This window comes from Centroberyx gerrardi, chromosome 13, assembly GCF_048128805.1.
Source record: "Centroberyx gerrardi isolate f3 chromosome 13, fCenGer3.hap1.cur.20231027, whole genome shotgun sequence".
Lineage (NCBI taxonomy): Eukaryota > Metazoa > Chordata > Actinopteri > Beryciformes > Berycidae > Centroberyx > Centroberyx gerrardi.
Genome location: NC_136009.1, coordinates 10,670,216 through 10,685,048, shown reverse-complemented (window position 1 = coordinate 10,685,048; position 14,833 = coordinate 10,670,216). Strand labels below are relative to the sequence as shown.

Here is a 14,833-nt window from a genome sequence, read left to right as displayed (position 1 = left end):
AGGCAAAGGGTTAATTTAGCATATAATAATGAGGTTTAAGTCTGACTAGGGGTTAGGACATGATTACCCATTTTGTTACTAAAAAGAACTGTTTAGAAAGATTACAATCTTTGTAGTAGTTTTTGGGAGACTGACCTGTTAGTCAACTTACCCAGTAAGTGATGAGAATATAGACACCAAAATCATCCATGTGTCCGAGGTACGTCATTCGCTGCTGCACTCCATGCTAACACTTTAGCGTATACTATGTTGAGTGATAGTAGGCGACTAGCAATATCCAAAGTATGAACTTTTCAGTAATAAAAAGTTGTTATAGCTGATGTAGCCAAGTTAATTTTTTTCAGGTGAGCAACCATATATTCATCTGCTGTCTGTTTTTTTTAGCTATACTCCCAGCTCTCCCTTTGCCTACAACATTCACTTCTCATGGAAACAGGGAGTGTAGTCCCTGGTAGTTCAAAACAGTGTGTTATTTTTAAGTATTTTGTAAAAATGTTACCATTCTCCTTCACAAGACAAGATATGCTGCCAGACTTGGCAGCATATCATTCAAGATTACTTACCATTTAGCTTTAACCTGCTACAAGTTCTCATTTTCTCACTTCTGAGATAATGCTAGTCGCCTACTATCACTCAACAAAGTGCATGCTAAAGTGTTAGCATGGAGCGCTGGAGTGAATGATCTACCAGGGAGACTTGGATGATTTTAGTGTCTTTTCTCATCGCTTACTGGGTAAGCTGACAAATGGCCCAATCTCCCCAAAACTTGGTGTATTCCTTTAAGAACCATACTGTTGTTTTGATTGTTTTGATTTGTTGGAATTCAGAGCAATCAACCCACCAGGTGCTACACTACTGTTTTTTCAAAGTAGAAGTAACATTTAGAGATTAAAGTGGTTATTCAAATAGTGATGGTTCAATGAAGCATCAAGAAAGGAACCTCTGGGGAACCATCTTTTTTTTAGACTTTATACAGTGGGTAGTTTCAGCCAAACTGTCTGGTTGCTCAAATACACATGTTGAAAATTCCCATAAAGCACGGCAAAAATGGTATTGGTTGCTAGTGCTACAGTATGCTTATTCATGTGGTAACTAGAGAGCTAGTAGATGACCTTTTTTTATCCTGTTAGTGGCAACCATTGTATCTTTACTGTGATTATGGCTATTGTGATACTGTTGATACTCAGCTGCACCTCACCAGCATACTGATAGTAAAGTAAACTGACTGATAGTAAACTGACAGTAAAGAACACCTTGTTGGGAATTATTGCTATAGTGTCATTAGTTTGCTGAAACCATACATACTAAACCAACATTCCATATGAAATATACACTGCCATCCAAAATACTTATATGGGTATAGGTCTTTAAGAAAGGCTTTATCATAAGGTTGCACTATTAAATATGAATTGGAATTAACTGAAGAAAATTTGATCCTGCATGTCTGAGTTGCCCCCTTTTGCTCCCAATGCATGCTGGATGAGAGTGAATTCAGAAAGAAGTTGCACCGTAAACAGTTTTACTACCCTCACTGATTAATGACCTAGAAAAATATTCTTTCACAATCTTATGTGCTTGGTTGTTTTGAAGTGTTTGCCCTACAAATTAATTGAAAAAGATTTACATAACTTACACACACACTCAAATATTCTCTTTCTCTCACACAAACATCCTCTCAGTTTTTCTCCCGTTTGATAAGTCATTCTCTTTAGGGAGAGCTGTGAAGGGATAAGAGGAAAAGCGTAGCAATGCTCTTTGATGCTCTCCCCCTCACATGCATCGGTGGCTGATTATTTTAGGGCGAAAAAATGCAAACTACTTAGCAGTTATTCAAAACAGGAACGACTGAAAGCAAGTGACGGGAACTGTTTTTTAAAAACTGCTCTGATATGGCTGTACTTTACACTCTGATCTGCTTGTACCGTTTCCTTGACACCCTTTCATCTTTCACCCCAATGAATAATTCCTTATATTAAAAGGCTTCAGTTTGACCTGCATTTTAACACTTCCCTGTTAAAGTCACAACACTACAGAAGGATAACTTCCATAAAATGAAGCAACACTGGAATAGCACCATGGAAAAGAGGCAGGGAACACGCTGTGGAGCAGAGGCTCGCATCAAATTAAAAACCTGGTCACATCTCTCACAAGCTGTCTTACCTCTTCAGATAAAGGTCCCTTGAGTGCTACAAGTAATCCATCAACACTCACATATACACTCACATGTACACCTGTGCGTGTGCACACAAACACCCACACAACCAATGATACAAATACACACACAGTTGTGTTTCAAACCACCCAAATCCCCCAATTTCTATGACTCTGGCTTTTAAATATGCAAATGCATCTGTGGGACTGTTCTGATAGGAAGCAGGCTGCCTAACAAACATCAAGGGCCACCAGCTCTGGAGGCATCCTGGTGGTTCCGTTGGCTAAGCCGCATACCATGTACTTGTGATGTCCTGGGTTTGAATCTGGACTGGGACCTTTGTCGCATGTCATCCCCTCTCTCTCCCAACCTTTCCTGTCTCTCTCTACTGTCGGATTCACCTGGCAGAAAGAGGAGAGACTCCACACACCAGCTGACGGAACCTTACACAACTAGTGAGACACAACTAATGAGACGAGACAGAGCTTTGGAAGACATGCTCCCATTTTGCAAATACAGTATTACTACTGGCTGAGCATGCTGAGCAAGCCGAGCCAAGTCATCTCTAATAATAATCTGTATTTCAGGTTGTGATTTTCAGCATCTGCAGTGGATGCAGTTGTAGCTGCCTTGTTATTGAGGTGTCCTTGTTGTTATTTAGTTAAAGTTTAAATGTACTGAAGGCCGACACAGCGAGTGGCATTGCCAGGATTGCTCAACCTTATGTGGCGATTTGAGCTCCAGGGCAGCAAGGCCTCTCTCACTGGACATTATCAACCTCAGACGGAGACCAATACTATCCATGGAGATGAACATTGGACCCACAGGACATACTGTATCACTGCCAAGGATGACTTTAGAAACTGACACAGGGTCGCAGGGTCAGGTGTTAAACCAAACTCCCCACAGATATCCTGGCTGATAAGAGACCCAGGAAGTCTGGATGCAATTTGTCCCTCTCTCTGTAAGAGACCCAGAGTCTCCAGAGGCTCACCTCTGTATTGATTTCTCCTTCCACTATCTACTTTACCAAAAGCAATTTGTTGCAATCTCATCCTGCCCTTGTTGATTGATGAGGGAGCTCACTTGCCAATTCCATCTTCCTTCACCCTTGATTTTCCTCTATCACCTGATGATGCCTTATACAATCTTTCCATTCCCATTCAGTGGATTGAAAATGAGCGAGCTGATGGAGGATATATTGCAGACAATGTGTTGTGCTTGTATGGGGATTGGGGAATAAAGGCCTTGCTCACATAATGATTTAATTTGTCTTGTTTACCAGCAAGTAACACTGAGGAAAACATGCTAGAATCATAATATAAACTATTTTAGTTTGTACCATTGTATAAAATCACTCTGATGTGAAATGGCAATGTGTGTTGTATATTGCTGTTTACTGTTTTACTGTGTGTATATTGTGTGCTGCTATTGCTTTGTTGTTGTAGGAGAGTGAACCAAGACAAATTCCTATCAACTATGTTGACATGGCAATAAAATTATTGAATCTTGAATCTATTAACTACAAAACAAATGTATGACATGGCAGCCCACTAGGGCATAAATCACTTCCAGACTCCTCATCATTGATCTTTCTGCTTTTTCTATTCAGCCATAAGCCCTGGAAGTAACTAGTTACTGTCTCTTCCACAGCATGGGCTTAGCAGTGGTGATAAGGTGGTCATTACTCTTCTACAGCCATAAAATTCCTGTAGTCAGCCTAAATTTGCAATTTGTCAAAGTCTCTGGGAAGACTGCGTGATACTGAGTACATTTTCTATCACAGCAAAAAGTTTCCATATCAAAAGTCCATCCTGATCTCAGAGCAGACAGCTGTCGACCAAACTTTATTGAAAAGTTGAGATAATGGATTTTTCTGCCCTTTCTGCCTATCTACTATTTTCGCCATTAAGCTCTGAGCGGTGGAATGGGAATATCAAGTTTTCTCTCTCTGAACCACTGCTGTGGGCTGTGAGGTTCCTGAGATTAATATTTATTCTTATAAAACTTATCGTATCATTTCTCAGCCACATTCCCTCCCTTCTCACCCTGGGTTCTGTTAACACGCACAGAAACAAACATGCATAAAGACACAGTCACACACACACACACGCACACACACACAGACAGTCACACAGTCTTTCATGCGTTTGTTTATGCTTCTGGCCGTGTGACTCGACTGTTCTAATAAGAGCTGTATCTGACACCACCAGCTATACGTGGCTGCCTGGCAGTGCGGAGCAGCAGATGGAGGGAAGGGGTGGCAGGGTGGAAGGCGGTCGGAGTGAATCCCCACGCCTCTGTTTGGAGCCTGGGAAGCAAGGGGCCATGGGAACAGCCTGCCCCCCTCTGGAGAGCATGGATGCTGATCACAGCCCACAACAAAGGCTTCCCACAGATTTAAGCATATCTGCGAAGTTGCCAACGCTATAGTCTTGTAGCAATAGTCCAGCTATACTACTGTCCATTTGTGGAGGGACAAGTCACTAGGATGGGATGAGCACGATGTCTTGAAATGCAAATATGTGCACAAAAAGTGAGAGAAATATGCTTCCCCACCATGAAAGGATTACATGGAGGAGACAGCTGTAGTTTGACACTGTAATAAAGCGGTGGAACATAAGGGTGATGGATGGGCGTATGCACTGGCCTTCAACTCTAGTGACCTGAGTTCAATCATTCCCAACTCATGCCAAGAAGTTGCCACAACACTGTGAGTGAAGGTTTTAGCTAGTTTTTCTTATGTAACCATGACCAAAGTTTACTCTAACAGCCAAACTGTTTTAGTTGACTAACCTTAACCAGTTGCCTAAAGCTAATCCTAATTTAGGTTACACAGGAAACTGTTTTGTCATTAGTCAGATTTACTGTAAATACGAGCTGCCAACTGGGCAAAACTGTTCACATCAGCCTCCTATAATAACAAGTAGGATATGTGGGATTTTTTGTAGGCATCAATATCTCCCACTTCGCGTCACAAATTGCTAAAGTGTATCAGCACAGGCGGCAAACACTGCAGCAAATCCACCGATGTCGGCAGCCCAAGATAATAAATATATTCAGTTATACAATCAACTCTACTTATGAAAAGCAAGTAATGCCTGTTTCAGTTCGTTTGCGTTTGATTTAAATTCAGAAACGAAAATATTCCATTGAGTTAAACATATGAATGTGTGGGGCATCCTGGTGGCTTGGTTGGCTTTGAATATGATTTGTTTGAATTTATATATTTTCAGTTCACCAATTTCCATGCACACTGCACACAACAGCTCAGTAGCCGCACAGTGTTAGATGCAGAGATGGAGCTAAAGAAGCTTGCTTTGACTTTGGGTGTTTCCCATGTGGTGCAGGAACCATTTCAGAGCTGGATGTACATTTTACCTGCTAGACACACAGACAGACTAGGGTGATAACAGTTTTCCAGTTGCAATTTGTTTTGATTTTGATATCAATTTTGTATTCCATTTTAACTTTTCAGTTTCAGTTAGTGTGAGAGTCATTGGCTGTAGTTTAGGTTTAGTTTTCAATGTGGAGAAATGTTTCCTTTTAATTTGATTTGATTCAGCCCCATGGGACTGAAAACCAATCAGCTGCCCTAAGTGTCATTTCATCGCTCTTAGAAAAGGGCAATCCTCTGGTGGCCAATTATGAGGCGGTGCACTAACCTTTTGTGGGTCGCAGCACATAGATTTCCCCATTGCTTCTCTTGATACAGGAATGCAGAGCCTTAACATTCATGCCTTTCCTCCCACCAAGCTTCATTAATTTGAATCATAGAGCAAATCGCCGTCCTTTAAAAAACTGTGTTTAGGAACTTGGAGGGAGCATGAGTATTTGAATCGCTTTATAAAATCACTAGGAACCATTAGAATCAGGCACTAGCTCAAGCCACTGTTTGTTGTTATTTTCCCAGAAGGGCATCTACATCTGCATTTGGTGCTAAGAGACTAATATTTTCAGCAGCAGTTGTTGAACTGTGCATGTCTGAAATGTCTGTGGTAGTAAGCTGATTTTTTTCTATGGTGATTTTGAGGTAAATGGGGAAAAAATCATGCACTATGTTCACATGCAATCTAACTTGTTTTCCTCGAATAAACATATTTATTTAGCCACTGGTTTGCCTTGTGTTTTGTGGATATTAACTAGGCCAGCGCTGGTGAGAGTAAGGGCTGGAATGAGAGAGACTAAGATTGTTTTCACTGAATGGGAGGCAGCTAAAACCAAGTCCTCACATTGTTTCAACTGGCCAAAATGTAGTCAGTATTTTTTCCTTTCAAAGTTGCTGCTGCTGAGTATTGTGTTGTGTTAAGTGATCTGTCTGAGGTGTATTGTCTGTCTGTCAGGCTGACAGTCAAGGGGTATCCTTTTTCTGTCGTTGTAAGGGGGATTAATCATTGATGCAACATTGTAGTAGTGAGCTATTATTGGTGATTTGAGTTCATTTTTCATTTTTATGCTTTCATTTGCCAAGACACGCACAGCTGCCAAGCATGTAACCAGCGCTAAACTAGTTTTCATGTGTTTTCAATTCTGTTTGAAGTGTTTGCAGAACAGTAATGCATAAAAAAACAGATTATAAATACTGTAGGCCAGAAGTGGGAAATGTCTCTGCTTACGACATAATAAAAAAAAAAAACACTTTGTTGAATTTTAGAAGTTCTAAGCTAAACAAAACATTTTAAAGTCTAAATGCCACATTTAGGTGTTCATCAGAAGCAAAAGGAGGCAAAAGAAAGAAGAAAATGATCGGTCCTTTTCCCATGTGAACTTGCTGTGTGGCTTAGTGCGCACCTCCTGCCCCTGCACCAGGCTGACAATGGCTCTTATAGCTCTCATAGCCATTATAGTGTACGGTTATGCAAATGTTTTTAATACAGCTTATCTAGAGCAAGAACAGGGAAAAAGCAATAAAAGGCAAATTCCCGGTGCACAGTGAGTCAGTGTGTCCACTCCACCCCAGACTAAATCAGTACTTCAGCCTGTTTTATCCAGCCTGTTTTATCCCGCCTGTATCACAGACAAGCTCATGAGTTGACCACAGTGTGAAACACATCCGGCCTGCTTGTCCCTTCCAACAATTTCAAGTGGAGGCGTTGCTGCCTTGCATTATGCTAAATAGTTGAACAATACTTGCACTGTGTGTAATGAGGATCCCACTGAGAAATAATGATGAGGCCTGGCGGGGCTGCAGCTTGTAGCTCTTGCTTAGCTTGTATTTTGTATTAAGTCACAAGATAAATGCACTACAGGACAGTAGCCAAACATGTTCAATGTGATCTATATAGGCCAGGGTCTATTTTTATGTGTTTCTAGAAATAAGACCAAGTCACCTAGCACCAGCATTTGACTCATCCCTGCATGTTATCCATGTAACACCCCAAAATGTACAGACGAGCAGAGTACAGACCGCTTGGTAATATAAATAGCTTGCTGACATAAATGTCTGGATACTGTGTGTTGATGCCGAGGCTGTGTTCCCACCCGGTGACTCCGTCTTGCAAACAAAACAAAGAAACAGCCAGAAACAAAGGGCTGTAGCAGAAGAAAGGCCTTACAGACACTGACACGGCTGAGCTGGAGAAGGTCAAACCACTAGATGGGTGGAAGCTCGTAAGGAAGAGTCTTTTTTGCATCTTTTTTTGCCCAGATTCTGTTGTCTTCACAATAAAAGTCCCTTGCCATTGTGGGAAACTACATTGCTTGCCTTCACGTTTGATCACTTCACAACCACCTGGCTATGTATGTGAGATATTGGAGATATCGGAGCCCACATCCCACTAATAATTATCCTAGGATAAGGATGTGAACGGTTTTCCCAGTCAGCAGTTCATCTTTACGGTAAATCCGACATGACTTGAATGCTGCACGAGTCTTAAAGCCCTGACACACCAGGCCGACGGGCGGCCTTAAAGGATGACAAGGCCTATATCCTGTAAGCACGGGTGGTAACTTGACGGATTAGCATAGAAATGTTAATCTTATATCAAGGCATTGCCAGTAACAGGAAATGTCTATATGCTCTGTGCAGACAGTGAGCACGGTGCAACATCAAGCCATGGGATCAGACAATAGACAGGCTACAAAAAAAATGAACTTGAATTATGAAGTTGCTTTCTCTGCTCATAATAACATTATGCTGTTTAGTTTCATACCATGCACATTTTTTTCTTAATTGTCCTTTTACCCTTTTCATTATGCTTCCTGTTTCCCTTTTAATGTTTTTTTGTCACTGTGCCACTGTGTCAGTGCACTCTGCACCTCTTCCTGTTCCCCCTGAAGAAGCTCAACCCCCTCATGTCGTTGTGAGTCTTCATTCTTGAGCGACTGTCCAGGTTAAAGCAGAAATAAAATAAAACAATTTAGACAAAAACAAATAAATAAAATGTTGTGAATATGAAACATTACACCCATTATAATCGTCACATCAGCATATGCACACATGTACATCAATTACCTGAAACTGGCAATATTACAGGGAATATAACAGAACCTTTTTTGTATTTATAAACAGTTTGCAATAGACAGTACACAGGAATTTGTTTCTCTGAGGCTTTATTGTCTATTTTCATGTGAAGACTTAAAGCAATACTTTCCATCATTTCTGTCCTTTAGCACAACACCAACAAACAACGAAAAAGACTTAACAAGGTCATTGCATGACCAGGAGATGTGCTGATCTGTCAAAAACATTTCAAGGCAAAAACTGAACTAGGAACTGACTGCTTGACTGAGATGTGATCACAAGAGCATTTCGTAGAACCAGAGAGTAGTTTTCTAAGGTATTAACAAATCACCTGCATTTCATCCCCCTCACTGCTCAAAGACCTTTGGCTCTGAGAAGTTTCACCATATTTACATTCGGACCACAAATCTTCAAATGTGGTTTGAACCCTTTTTATATATGTATATAACCCATATATATATGAATCAATCCCTATGCACTAAGTCCAAAAGAAATAAAAGACCAAAAGTCTTTTGCACAAAGAAACAAAACTGTGACAAGGTAGAAACAAAATGTCTGTTAAGCATGAAGGAAGAGACCCTCATGCTTAGTGACCATTTTGTTTGTACCAAGAGTTATTCTAATGTTTCTCTCCATCTAGCCAGTTCCAAGTGGAATTCACAATAATTCATTTTACAAGGGAAAAAAACGCATTTCAGATGTTTTCCAGCCCATTATGTTGCTTAATATCTCAATTTGTCTCCATAGTAAGTTGCATTTTTGTATAAAACATAGTTTTGGTATATTAACTAAATGAAAACTTTGGAAAAAAAACCCATGAAACAAAAAAACACCAAAAATCCCCTACGTGTCCTCTCCAGTGTCCAGAGCAACATATCCATGGCATAGCATCAGGAGTACTTTGATAAGGGTTGGAAGGAGGAGGGGGGGGACATGGAGTCCACTGGCTATCCCATCCTTCTTGTCCTCTGTTAAAATGAGGATCATGATGGAAGATGGGGGCTTGGATGATAGGAGCAAGGGTGGAGCAAAGAGAGTTGGAGGGTAGAGGAATACATCTGTGGGATCTTTGCAGATAGGATGCCATGTCTGGGCTCAGAACCTGAGGTGAGATTTGTGTTTGACCATGTATCTGATAAAGAGAAGACAGAGGGGGAAAAATGAATGAGATTGGCGCATAAAATTGTCATTTATACTTTAAAGAATAATGCTATGTACAAAGTAATCTGTGATGATAAGACTAACACAATCAAATAGATACACACACACACACACACACACACACACACCTGTCAAGGGTTTCCCAAAAGCGCAGGAAGACAGGCCGGTCCAGGTGGCGTCTATGGTGGCTCAGCTCGAGGACGGTCACATCCCACTTCTGCACGTTGGGGTCTGTCTTGGCCTCATCGTACTTCAGATGAAAGGCTCGAACTGCAGGGGGAAAGAGGCATGCACGCATTCGTAATCACAGAGGCACGCAGGTCGTCGCTCTCTATGTTCAACTAAGGTTCACAAGGAAGAAACAAGTACAGATTCTGTACATTCCCACGGTGCATTCAAGGTTTTGCTAGCTACACTAGCAGCTAGTTTCAAAACACATTGTAAAAATGCAGATATAGGACATGACCCATGTCAGACAGAGCTGTGAACTGTGAGCAAAAAGACCTACCTTTTGGCAGATGACCATTTCCAATAGTATAGAAAGGCAATTTTCCTCCAATTTTGACATGAGTAGTCCAAGATAGACTACACAGATTGATTCTTTCTGACTGTACAAGTACAAACTGGTACTAACCTGTCTTCCTAAGTTCAAGATGAGTTAAAATGGGTTGGAAATGACACAGGGTGGATTTTTGTTCATTTCTTTTTAGCCCCGTGACAGCAAGGGCTCTATGGATCGCATTGTCGGTCGGTCGCTCTGTTCACCACTTTGGGTCACGTGGGTGAAAGTGAGGCGCAGGGAGTTAGACTGCAGACTCTCAACGGGGAGACCCGAGTTCCGTTCCTGGCAGGGACGCTTCCACAAAATTCAATGTCGCGGGGCTGTTAGACTCTCAGTCATTCTAGTCTTGCCGAGTCAAACGGCATTTAAAAAAAATGAGTGTTGTTTGGAAATATAGACAAGGTACATTTTGCTTGCTAAATAATAATCAGGGTAAGTTGTTAATTTGACAATGCGTGTCAGTTAACTACCGACCTGCCAAATAGCTCCTCTACAAACTTGATATTGGGCGGGCAAAACCGAACTTGAAAACTGTAGCGCCACTCGAACGACCCGCCCCCGGCAACTGGCTGCCAGTGAGCAGAGCGCAAGGTAAGGTGTGGAGATTCAGAATTTAAGTTACATCTTCACAGTAACAAAACTTTTACTGCCTTAAGTAGATACTGTGTCTGATGTCTGACAGACTAACCTGAATTTTCCTCTTGATGAAAAATAACATGATAGAAAGGTAATGATTATGACTGTGACTGGTACAGAGGCAATCCAATAAGCGCCAATATCTCAGTATTATATCCACATAAAACAACTAAACTGCTGTTTTTCCCAGGAAGGATGATGTGCTGTAGTGCACATGCACGTGCACTGCTGTTCTGAGTAACGGCAACCACTCTAACCACTCTGTTTTCGCCCTTGTGCCCACAACCTTGGTACAGCAATGACACTATCTCAGATGGCATAGCGCTCCCTCAGTACCTTACTGTTTACTTAATGACTTACTTTTGGCGAAAATGTCAACTGGAGACCCATCAGGCAGCAGCCAAGGCCAGCCCTTGAACTGCCAGGCAGGACCCTGCACAAAAACAGCCACCACGCGATCCCTGCAAGAGACATGCAAAGTATACTGAAGACAAGAGGCACTTGAGCTATCTACTGTCCTGCAACACCTCACCATAACATATTAAACATAAGTTATGCTAATGAGGTCATTATTTAAGCTAATTAATGCATAAATCTGCAAACATTTCTATGTCAACATACTTGTCTCTCATAACACATGGGTGGCATTAATATGAACTCCATATCTTCAAGCATTGAGGAGTTACAGTAGTTTCAGTTAGTATGCAAATTTAGGCAGCAAGGTTGGCTGGTGGAGTGATTTAAAGTGAACCGTGTATCGAAGTTGCTTTTTATGGAAAACAAGAAGAGTACAATTTATGGCTTCTTTCAACCTTTGAAGGAGCAATAAGTGGTGAATGATGGCGAAGAGCCACGGTAATGTTGGAAGTGTCCAGTAAACGTTTGTAACGTTAAGGCAGGGATCTTTGCCACCACTACACCACCGGGAGAAAACACACCGACCAAACTGAAACAACACACCATCAGCTTAGCTCTTTAGATGAGCAAGGTTCTGATCTTACACACGTCGAGTACAAGGTTTCCTGAAAATAACTGAGTCCATTACCATTATTTACAGTATTTTTCATATGGAAAAAAATACATTTCAGCAGCTAACTTCAGACAGTTAAGCCACGCAGCCAGCCAGTCACATAAGCACATGAAAGGGAGGCGGGAGCAAAGCCATCAGGGACCAATAGACATCTATTTTTCATTTTAGACAATTTGGAAAGTGAGCTCTTGTGGAGAGGATGAAACTAGCTGTTCATCATAACGATATTGAAGAAAGTCACTTGGCACTGCTCCATGTACCTGAGTAAAGTGGCTTGTTTTTGTATGTTCCAGTTACACAGTTGAGGAATTTGTTCACTTATTGTATGTTCTAATTAGACAGCTGAAGAATGTCCATTATGCATTCATTGTTTCCCAAATAAGTCAAATGAAAAAAAATAAAAAGTTAAACATTTTGGAAAAACTGGTCCCCTTAGTCATGGAAATATGAATAAAAATGCATTTAAAAAGCTAAACAATGCCTCAACTAGGACAGTGTTATGTTAGCCTATGCCAAAAACTAGTGTCTATAAAAGCATAAAATTGGAACAGAAGGGGTTTTTAGTTGGCTGCAATGAAAAAGCCAGACTGGCTGCGCTGAGGCACCACCTAAGCCTCTTTCTGAGCCAGGAAAAACCCTGTACCAGTGGTGTAAGTATGACATTTCTATCATGTATTGTTCTGGAGTTATTGTGTTAACAATGTGTCTAGCACATCATGTACCAAAGTGGCGGAGCATAACAAAAATAAAACTGGGAAGTGAAACTGAACTGAACGGAAACTGAACTGAGTCCCCACCCACCAACCCTCCATCACCAGTGAGTAAAATAAAAAGCTGACCAGTCCTGCGGAGCCAGTTTGAGAGGCTGGTCAATGACACGGTAAGGCACGGTGACGCTGAGTGTCGCCCCGCCAGGCTGGATCTGGTCTTTGCGCCTCTGGAGCAGCACCTCATTGTCCCGCTGGATGCCCTGCTTCTTCTTCTCATCCGAAGTGACAAACCTGGTAGGGAATGACACAGTCAGACAGTCAGAGTAGTTGGAGATATCGGGGCTCGTTTTCCTCCCTTCAGAAGAATCCATTTGCTGCTATTCATTTTTGTACAGTATGAAAAACAACTTCCACAGACTTGAAATTTGCAGAAACTTTTGTCAGAGTTTCTGTATCATCTCATTGTGCCCAAGCAGAGTGTTTTCATATCAGTGCGCATTACATTATGCTCTGCTTACTGTCAATCACCTGACACCCACGGGAATAAATAGTCTCCACCAAGATATAATCCCTCAAAAACATGTCGCCTTGCAGACTTTATTGTCACATCCGTATCTTATTATGTGGGACATCTGTTAGCCGGAACAGCAGTCAATTTCAAGCTAGGTTTGACACCGTAAAGTCTGTATTTTCAAAACGATGAAAAATGTTGGGGAAATGTAAACTCAATGTACAATGACATCGGTATTCTCCTTTAAATAGCTACACAGCAAATGCTCAATTATTTATGAGGAACAATCAGGCTACTCTTGAGTATCTCCTTTAATAAGGGGAATTGACCCTTAGAGAATATACTGCAAAGTTGCAAATTTGGGGCCTTGGTGTGAGATCATAATTTTTTATAGTCCATTTCCAGCATAGCTATTCAATGTTGAAGTCTGAGTTTCACTTCCAAATTTAATCTTTTCTGGCTCTGTTCGCTTCACTGGGTGACAAATCCACATACAAAATGGGACGTTCTTCCTTTGTCCTCACTCCTTATATCACACAGTATACAATGAATAGTATTGCTGTGAGCAGGTCATGAGATGTCATGCTGTATAATATCGCCATGCAGTAGTCATGTACTCGGTCGCAGCAGCTAACTGCCCAACCGTCACCACCCTGCTAATGACACCACATGATTTATGATTCTAATTATAGAGTAAAAAGGCAATTATACCACAGAGTGCATCTGCAAGGGCCTATTGTGCGCGGTTTGTGCGTGCGCATGGTGTTGTCGTCCATGAATACACACCCATTTATTTCACTTTGTGTTTTGGAGGGAATACAAACCGTCTTTTCGCTTTCCAAACCCTTTGTGTAGTGTTGCAGATTTTAATTAAATAAGGCATGCTTCTATGTGTGTCTCTCTCTCTCTCACACACACATGCACACAAACACACAAAACCAATAATGGGGCACAGATAGTGGAAGATAGAGAGAGAAAGATAAACAGCGATAGATACACTTACTTGAGGTCCTGCAGAAGCTCCTTAGCGTTGAGCATGGTGATGAGGGAGGTGGTGCCGGCCGGGATGATGATGATGGGAGTCCGGGACCCTGCGGAGAGAAAATCATAGTAAAAAGGTCATACAAACAGACAGGGGATCGGAGAGACAGTCAGATAAAGGCAGTTAATATGCGAGAGAACAGTAAGACATTGAGTCAGGGACAGTGAGGCACTCGGACAGGAAAGAACAGATCAAGGAAAAAGAGGTCACAGATGCCAGTTAGGATTGACCATTTGCTGCACATAAATGACAATCGATGAACATATATAATGCATTTATACCAATGTAAAACATGCTATCCAAGTGGATGAAAGCAATGTACCTTTCTTCTGATTTGGCGGGGGTCTGGCTTGTGAAACTGGAGGGGAAGAGAAAAATGCATTAATGCATACAGACATACGTACAGGACATTAACAGTTGATAGAATGACAAAAAAAATATGAAACTGTTTTCAACCATTTTACACACCAAGCACATGGAACAGCAATGATTTCTGTATACAGAGCATTATGCTGAATGGCCCCAATGATCACTGAATTGCAATGCTACTATTGAAGGTATGAATG

The 14,833-nt window shown here is 41.4% G+C and overlaps 1 protein-coding gene across 3 annotated transcripts in view; it reads right to left on the bottom strand.

The window, feature by feature from the left end:
- Positions 1-14,833, bottom strand: part of cdc73 (cell division cycle 73, Paf1/RNA polymerase II complex component, homolog (S. cerevisiae)) — a 103,030-nt gene that overhangs the window by 67,990 nt on the left and 20,207 nt on the right. The window contains exons 12-18 of one of the 3 annotated variants that reach the window (XR_013507093.1): positions 14,590-14,625; positions 14,229-14,316; positions 12,844-13,005; positions 11,335-11,435; positions 9,905-10,046; positions 9,305-9,747; positions 2,906-2,915 (exon numbers count right to left, since the gene is read on the bottom strand). Coding sequence is in view for 1 of the 3 variants with exons in the window: in XM_071917663.2 (XP_071773764.1) it covers positions 9,711-9,747; positions 9,905-10,046; positions 11,335-11,435; positions 12,844-13,005; positions 14,229-14,316; positions 14,590-14,625 (566 nt within the window). In the remaining 2 variants the exon portion in view is untranslated. Of the gene's footprint in view, positions 1-2,905; positions 2,916-8,687; positions 9,748-9,904; positions 10,047-11,334; positions 11,436-12,843; positions 13,006-14,228; positions 14,317-14,589; positions 14,626-14,833 lie in introns of those variants that run through there. The other 2 variants (XR_013507092.1, XM_071917663.2) reach the window with 2 other exon arrangements.